This window comes from Pongo abelii, chromosome 6 (assembly GCF_028885655.2).
Source record: "Pongo abelii isolate AG06213 chromosome 6, NHGRI_mPonAbe1-v2.0_pri, whole genome shotgun sequence".
Taxonomy (NCBI): Eukaryota; Metazoa; Chordata; class Mammalia; order Primates; family Hominidae; genus Pongo; species Pongo abelii.
This window is the reverse complement of record NC_071991.2, coordinates 66,052,740-66,060,904: the sequence shown is the minus strand read 5'-3', so window position 1 is coordinate 66,060,904 and position 8,165 is coordinate 66,052,740. Positions and strand designations below refer to the sequence as shown.

The window sequence follows — 8,165 nt, the reverse complement described above, 5'->3', positions numbered from 1 at the left end:
ATTTTGGTGGTAGTCATTTCGTGAGATTTCCCTCTCTGGTAGATACGCAAACTTCATGTTTTACAGAAACTTAATTTCACTTGCTGGAAATCTCCCCTCCCCCAAGAAGGCTGCCTTCTGGAATGAATGCTTTTAGAGTTGTTTTTTCTTTTCCTAATCTGGAATTTTGTTCCTCTGACTTCAGCCTAAATCGCACGAAAGAGGAGGACACATCGACAAACTTGAGAGCGGGTGGGAGAAAAAAAAAAATAGAAGGAAAAGAAAAGAGTCCACGTAAACAAGAAAGGAGGCTGTTGGAGGCTCTCACTGCAGCAAACCCCAAACGATCTCATTGCAGGGCGCCCACAAAATCCCGGCTATAATTGAGTGTTTTCTTTGAGGTTTTCTGACCATGTGCTTTTTACCATGGTTACTATGACTCTGATTCCAGAAGCTGAATATTCATCATGATCCCATCCCAACCTTTCAGAAGGCTTATCTCGTTGGTCCTTACAAAGGAGGAGAATCTAAAGGGGGCACGTCTGTGCCAGTGATTTTAACCTGCTCCACCTTCCAGTGACCTGCCACATGCTCCTTCTTACTTTATAGACATCTGGGAATTCCATACATGCCTTAAACTCCAATTACACACCTTCTTCAAAGGACACGTGCTTTGATTTGCTAAGAACATTAAGTGGGCTCACGTCCTGAGGCCTTGAGACAAAAGCGAGGGGAAAATGGAAAATGTATCCCATGTCGTTTTTTTTTTTTTTTAATTTAAACTGGGTCTATCCTTTGCTGTCCAGTAAATAAAGATAGTTAATAATCCTCCTATTTGCACATTCGTGGGCTCTCAAAGAGTTGGGTTTCTGAGAAATAGTGGGATTGCCGGCTTTGAGAAAATATGAAGAAACCGATTTCTCCTTCCACTTTGCCAGTGCACTTTCCTTCCACTTTCACTGGTGCCGGGGGCGGCGCACTCTTTACGACATACCAGCGGAAAATTCTGCAAAAGTGGCCCCCGGGGATCCCCGTCCGACCCGTCTGTCGCTAATGTGGGCCCGTCTCTGGAAATTCGAGATTGGGCCTTTGCCTGAATCTGTTGCTATTGCTTCCCTTGCTACCGCTGACACTTGGCACCGCCGCCTCCTAGCAGCGGCCAGACGCGGGGCTGGGGGCCTTCCACGCAAACGGAAGGAGATAGGGACATCGTCATTCTCCCCACCGCGCGGGCCGGGCCCGCCACCCACGCAGGGAGACCGTGCCCGTGCCCCTCTCCCGCGCCTGCCGCAGGTGAGACCCTCGCTCCCCACGGAGTTCTGTTTGGGTTTCCGTGGCGTTTGTTCCCCGCAGGTTTGTTTGTTTTTCTTCAAATTACAGATGCAGGGAAAACCGCCTGACATCATGAGAGCGGGACAAACGCTCACTTTGAAGGATTCCTGGGCAGGACTTCAAGTGAAATCATATGCCTGAGAAGAACTTGATACCGGTCTAGAGAAAATAACCAGTTCTGACTTTGCCAAACCATGGAATGTGCAAAATGCTCTACTTTTTTGCAAGAGGCCAAGCGTCCCTTAAAAAGCTCCATTATGAATATGAACCTTAAGACCGAAGGGTCAAGAAGCTTGTGCCGTTGTTGAGTGTGGGAAAAAATTTACACACATTGTGCAAGTTTCTGCTTCTTAACATTATTTTATTAATAATACGTTCCACTTTGGGGACGGGAACCTGTAACTGCGTGAATTATCATCTGGACATGTGCTTAGTGTGTATGTGCACAAAAGGGGAAATATGCACATGGGTAAACAAATTACTGCTTTCTTATAAATAAAGGCTATCAATCTGACCAACTTATAAATAAGATAAAAATAATCAATAGCACAGTAAAGGAAACATTCAATTTTCTACAATTTACCCAAGACAATTTAATACAATACTTTCCCCTAGCAAATGCATTCTGAAGGAAAAAGATCCCAAGTGAACCAACACATTAATTGGAAAGCGTTAGCTTCTTATTTCCGAAACAAGAGGTAATTCATTCTATGTGTTCTTTAAATAAGATTAGGTAGCACAAATAAAACGAAATAGCATAAAATCAAAAGAAGATATAATGGTGGAGGGAAAGAAACAGGTGGCTTCATTTCTATTCTATAAAAAGAATTTCACGATTTATGTCTTGTGTATACGGGGGTAGGGATTAGAATCTGCAAGCTGGAAATTGCATTCCAGTAGTTAATATTTTTCATTGTGCAGTCGCCTCATTCAGAATAAAATTACCACCTTTTTCATTCATTTATTTCTCTGAAAATCTGGGGGGAAACATTACCTTCAGTTTAGTATTTAATATTACTATAAATATGGCATTTGCTTTTCTCCAAAGTGTTTCCCCTTATGAAAAAAGTAGAAAAAGCAAAACACATTAAAAAAAGAAAGAAAGAAAAGAAAGGCAAATGGAGAGCTACCTTTCTTTGACACATCTAGTTCTTATATCCAGAGTTAAGATAACAATTACCTTCTCAGCAGTGATGGCCAGCTCCATCCTGGTGTACCTTAAGAAATCTGAAATATCAAATAGTCAGACCAAGCTAGTGAACAAGGAGACTCCCCATGAATAATTTAGAAAATGGAGATGGTTGGATGATACATACAAAAGAGAATTACCAACCTAATGCTTTCCCTCATCCTCCTAGGGCACCCTCCTTACATTTCTAACCTGCCTTACACACAACACACACACACCCCCCACAAATACACCAACACATAATCGCCTTCCCTTTCTGTTATTTGCTAAAGGACTATCAAAATAAAAAAAAATAATACTTCTCCAAGCTTTCAGTAACCTTTTAATACAAGTAAATGCTGCAGACTCCTTATTGTAAAATACTGTCTGAAATATTAACAATAAATTCATAATATTTTATGTCAGCATTCTATGGTGCTGTGTGAAGAAGAAAACAAAAACCTTCAGGCAATAAAATAACCTCGACCTGAGCTAAGCAAAAACGATCTGTTTGGATACATACACTTATTAGTCATTGTTTGAAACAGGCACCAAAATAATTTTCCAGTTTGAAAGCTTCCCCAGTTACACTTGAATGCAATAAATCGGATGTAAAAGTTAAGAACTGATACAAAATCACTATTTCTAATAATGTTAATTACAAAAGCCAGGATGTTCCTGGCCCACAAATAATCAGAATGAAATAAAAAATCGAACACCCCCGTTTGCCCATTATTGTTTTACTTAACTTCAGATTGTGTGTGTGTGTATGTATGATCTCACCAGGGAAAAATTCTGTGTAATTCTGGATAAAATATAATGCTAATGAATTGACTAGAAACTGCATAGCTGTAGTATTTAAAACTGTGATTGTTCCAACAGTTACCAAGGATACTGAAAGTTCAGGATCTTCATTATTTGTATATTATTCCACAGCCTTATATTCTTTACACATAAAAAAAAATGATGCTTCCCAAATAGCATCAATATAGGGATATACTAACTTTTCTTTTTAGCAAACATGACATTAAACGTCATATTCATTCATGAGAGAAGAGTTAAGCAAATTACAAATGGAATTTTCTCTTTTCTGCTGATTTACACTTTATTTTCTATGCATTTCTGGTCATTTCTATGTGTGTACAGATAATTTTCATAACACTATGTATATTTTCACTGAAAAGAATCTGTTATTTAGGAATCTTCACAAAGAATGAAGAGCATGACAAAAAGTACATAATAAGAGAATAGTGTAGGTTTTATGCTCCTTATTTGCATTTAACTGTTGTAACAAGTATCACCTCAAAATATAAAGGAGGTGAATAGCAAATTTGTTAGTTTTTGCTGTTTGGACACGATAAGAGATGAAGAGATGCTACTAAGCCCTCTGAATACCAAACTGGAATAATAATAAAGCTGTCTTTTAAAATAACATGCTTGTGCCTGTCAGTAGCTGCTTTATTTGAGTTTTTCATTGCTTTGTTTATATTAGTGCCCCCTCCCTCCCGGGTGCCTCTAGAATTAAACAAGCAGGTATTTACCACCAATTTAATCTTTAGCTTTAAAAATATAGACCAAACTCTAAGGTTCTTTAAATTTTTTATCATATTTATTTATTGCAGAAAATATACAAAGATATTTACAAAACAATCATAAAAATATGAATGCATTTAGACACCGGATCTATTTGCATTTTACCATGGGTCCTCAATAAATAAATAGAATGTTGTTTTTTGTATTTTAAGTTTTTTTTTTCCCCCTCAGAGGAAGGATGAAAAAAAGAATGAACTGACTATGGTTTTGCAGGCCAGTTTGATCCCAGTATTTTTATTTCTAAAGGTGTTCTTATAGTTCCTCTGATTGTTACCATTTTAAAATAGAGAAAGTCCATAGTGATGCCTTTCCATTCAGTGGCTGATTGGCACGACCTCTTGAGAATGCATGCATGAAAAAAAAATAAAAACATTCTTCGTCAAAAAAAAAAAAAAAAAACCACAAACAACTGTTCAGACTTCTATCAGAATGCAGAGGTGTGAGGATGGTGCCGCTGCCCGTCTGGGAATCATTGTCCACGGGCCTGTCTCGCTTTCTCTTTTAAAAGTGCGCCCCACGCCCTGTTTCTTTGAATTTGGATTTTGCTCTTCTAATTTCCAAGAAAATCTTTGGCATATATTTTTATTTTTAGTTATCCAGCTCCAGAGTCTCTAGACTGTCCATTTTCTCCTTCTCTGGAAACAATGACATCTGCAAAAACCCAGAGAGGGGGGAGTCGGTTATTGTTTAGGTCTCTGTGGCTGTTTTCTAAGACTAGTGAGCACTGTTCTTATCACCACCACTGAGAAATTAAGCTGAACAACCTGGAAGGATTTCAGCCCAAGGGCAAGAGGAAGTGGGTGGGTGGAAAGGAGGAGGAGGTGGAATTTGTTTTAAAACATTTGTTTTAAAGAGAACAAAAATTGAAAGCCGAAAGAAAGGGTGGCGCTGGCAAAACGGTCCTTACCCGTGACCCTGGGTGTCTCTGTCTTCCCTCCTGTCACGCACACTCACGCGCACACACACCCCTCACCAGGGCGCATCCCCCTGGAGACTGCTCTCCCTAGCGGGGTCAGACCGGCCTTCGGGGACGCTGGGGGCGCGAGGCAACGGTGCCAAGTGAGGTGGGAAGGCTGAGAGGAGAGTGGGAGAAGGGAGGAAATCGAGGTGGACTGGGAACCGCGGCCTGGCCGTCCGTCCGTCTGCCACCTGAGAGGCGAAGGGGTGCAGCGGCGCGGTCCTTACCTAGGTCTCCGGCCCTGCTGAGGGGGTGGGGGGCTCCGCCTGCTAGTGGGACGCGGACATGGACCAGGCCCCCTCCATCCTCCAGACCGAGAAGGCGTAGCTGAGCCGCTCGTGAGCCACATAGCTGCAGCTTGCCATCTTGGAGTCCAGCTCGTCGCTCTGGAGGACCTGGTAGAGAAAGTCGATGTACCTGGCCGCCAGCTTGAGGGTCTGAATCTTGCTCAGCTTGTCCGAGGGCAGCGTGGGGATGATCTTCCGCAGCGCGGCGAACGCCTCGTTCAGCGACTGGGTGCGCTGGCGCTCCCGCACGTTGGCCATGACCCGCTGCGTCTGCAGCTCCTCGTAAGACTGCGGGCTCCCGCCGCCGCTGCTGCTGCCGCCGCCGCCCGCGCCGCCGCCACCGCCGCCGCCACAGCCCGCAGACTTCTTGCCGCGCTTGCCCTGGGCCGGGCTGCCCGGCTCGTCGCCGCCTCCGACGCCCCCGCTCGCGGCTCCGCCGGGCCCCGCGCCGCCGCCCGCGCTGCGCCGGCTGCTGCGCCGCTTGCGTCCCCCGCGCTTGCCGCTCGGCGGCTGCTGCCGGTCTGGCTCTTCCTCGCTGTTGCTCAGGCTGTCGTCGGCCGGCGAGACTGGAGAGCTGGACACGTCCTGCATCATCTCTCGAGTGGGGGACGCGTGGCCTCGCGGGCCCGGGGCAGAGGGGCAGCCCGGGGAAGAGGAGAAGAGCGGGGCGCCTCAGCCCGCCAGCTTCCCCCGCGCGCGGCGCCGGCCCGGGCGGTGCGGCCCGCGGAGGAGGGAGCAAGAGGACGGACGGGAGAGACCTCCGCGGGGAGGGCGCGCGGGGGAGGCGGGGAGGGAGGCGGGAGGGGGAGGGGACGGTGTGGATGGCCCCGAGGTCCAAAAAGAAAGCGCCCAACGGCTGGACGCACACCCCGCCTGGCCTCCTGGAAACGGTGCCGGTGCTGCAGAGCCCGCGAGGTGTCTGGGAGTTGGGCGAGAGCTGCAGACTTGGAGGCTCTTATACCTCCGTGCAGGCGGAAAGTTTGGGGGCAGCAGTGTCATTGGCCTGACGTGAGGAGGAGGGACTTTTCGAAGTTTTATAGGAAAGTTTCCGCTTTCCAGTCCCCCTCCCCCGTCCCACCTCCCTTCCTCGGGGTCTAACAATTCGTCCTCCCAAACCATTCAAAAACGACCTGGCCCGGGCGGCCGGCCCCTCCACCCGCCTCCTAGCCGCCCTCCCCCTTCCCTCCCCGTCGCCTTCCTCCGGCGGGCGCGGGGCGATTTCCTTCCCCGCCGGAGCGTGCGGGCAGCGCCCCCGAACCCTAGCGCAGCCCAGGAAGCGGTCGGAGGAGACTGTCCTGGCCGCGGTGGCAGCCCCATCCGGAGTGGCTGTGACAGCAGCAGTGGCAACAGCTTCTACACAGTGGGTGATGTCTCATCTCGCCCAAGATCCCTCTAGGTCCGTGGGGCCGATTTGGGATTGCTGGGGCTGGGGGGTGGTGTGGCGCGGGGTGGGGGGACATGCCAAGAAAACTGTCAACCGCGGAGCCCACCCAATGGTCAGGTAGACGAACCCCTTGGAGTTCCAAGGGCCAAACCGCGGCGGCCCAGCCCCGAGGTCCTGGGCGTTTCTGAAGACGTGGCCGCGCCGCGGGGGCTGAGGATTTGCGTCCCGGCCTGCTCTCTCACCCTTCTGGGCCCTCCTTTCCTCTCTACAACGACCCAGTCTAACACTCCCCAACATCCAAAGGACTACGCCTCGGAAGGTGCTCGAAAGAGGCAGAAGTTCACTCTTCGGTGGAAGGAAACCCAGTCCATGGGAAAGGCAGCAGAGCCAGAGGGGGGCAGCGCAGCGCCTTTGCTGCGGCCCTAACAGCTGGCAATGCCAACCCAAGGGAGAGACCCTGTGACCATTTCATCCCCACCCCCAAATTAGGCTCCGCATTGTGACCTTGAAAGGCCAGCTTGTAAGAGAGTGAAGTGGGAATTTGATAGCGCCTAGACATAGGGGCTGCCCGCTCTGAGACACCCCCGCCCCAGCCCCCACTATCTAGGAGATCCAGTGGACAATTAGGCTTCGTGAGCCCCAAACGCATTCCGAATACTTGGATACGCTAACATTTTAAGCATTTCTGCCTATAAGTTAAAACGAATAGCCCCAAAGAGGGTGTTAATGTAGATCCTGGCAAACTGGAAGCAACAAAGTTGGTGAACCAGAAAGGAAGTCGCCTTGGATAAGAAGCCCATCTTTTGCAATGCCATACTTGTTTTCTTTTTGAAATGAATTGAGGTAAAATAACCGTTTCAGGTCCGTTCCTTACAGGGCAAAGTAAAAAGTTGGAGTCAGTACACAGTGTTGGGGTGGGGGCAGCGTTTGGGGGCGACGAGTTTTGTGCACCGCGCTGGAGTACCCTGCACATAAGGTCCGCTCATGGGCTTCTCAGTACGGACTCGCCGGCGGGAACAATTAATTGAGCAAAGCGCCCCTTTCTGGGCTGGACCAAGGTTCGCGGCTGCAGATATCTCAAGCTGGAGGCAGGAGCCCAGGCGAGGCGCAGGCAGGCCACGTGGCTGTTCCCCGCTGAGACTCGCAGCTTTGGTCCTGGAAACCTTAGGGTGTGGAGCTCCTTGGGCCGACTGAAGGGTTCAGCTTTTTGGGAGAAGTGAGGGCGAGTGTTATTTCTCCAGCGAGGTGTAAACAAGACTTTGCTTTCATGGGAGGGACAAATTGCAGAGTTGATCCCTTACCATTTTTGCAGAAATATTCAGAAACAGTGACTACAGCTTGTCAACTGGCCTGTTTAGTGAGCAGCTGCCTTATTGTAAAATAGTCTCTCTGAAAATCAGATTCGACTTGACCTCCACTTAATTTCAGTAGCACTCTAGCAGTTCTCAAAACAGTCACCCCTGC

The 8,165-nt window shown here is 48.2% G+C and overlaps 1 protein-coding gene across 2 annotated transcripts; it reads right to left on the bottom strand.

Moving 5' to 3' along the window:
* Positions 1–4,066: 4,066 nt before the first annotated feature.
* TWIST1 (twist family bHLH transcription factor 1) lies at positions 4,067–6,045 on the bottom strand. Of its 2 annotated transcripts, XM_063726061.1 has the most exons (2): positions 5,448–6,045; positions 4,067–4,723 (listed from the first exon to the last, which is right to left on the bottom strand). In XM_063726061.1, the coding sequence occupies exons 1-2, from the start codon at positions 5,909–5,911 to the stop codon at positions 4,684–4,686; spliced, it is 504 nt and encodes a 167-aa protein (XP_063582131.1). In that variant the 5' UTR covers positions 5,912–6,045; the 3' UTR covers positions 4,067–4,683. The 2 variants fall into 2 exon arrangements, with proteins under 2 accessions (XP_063582131.1, XP_002818224.1); XM_002818178.5 differs by lacking the exon at positions 4,067–4,723 and having other exon boundaries at positions 5,262–6,045.
* Between the last annotated feature and the right edge of the window lie 2,120 nt (positions 6,046–8,165).

Bases quoted from the DNA above. Each gene is read 5' to 3' on its own strand.
- TWIST1 (XM_002818178.5), bottom strand. From the start codon at position 5,911: ATGATGCAGGACGTGTCCAGCTCTCCAGTCTCGCCGGCCGACGACAGC.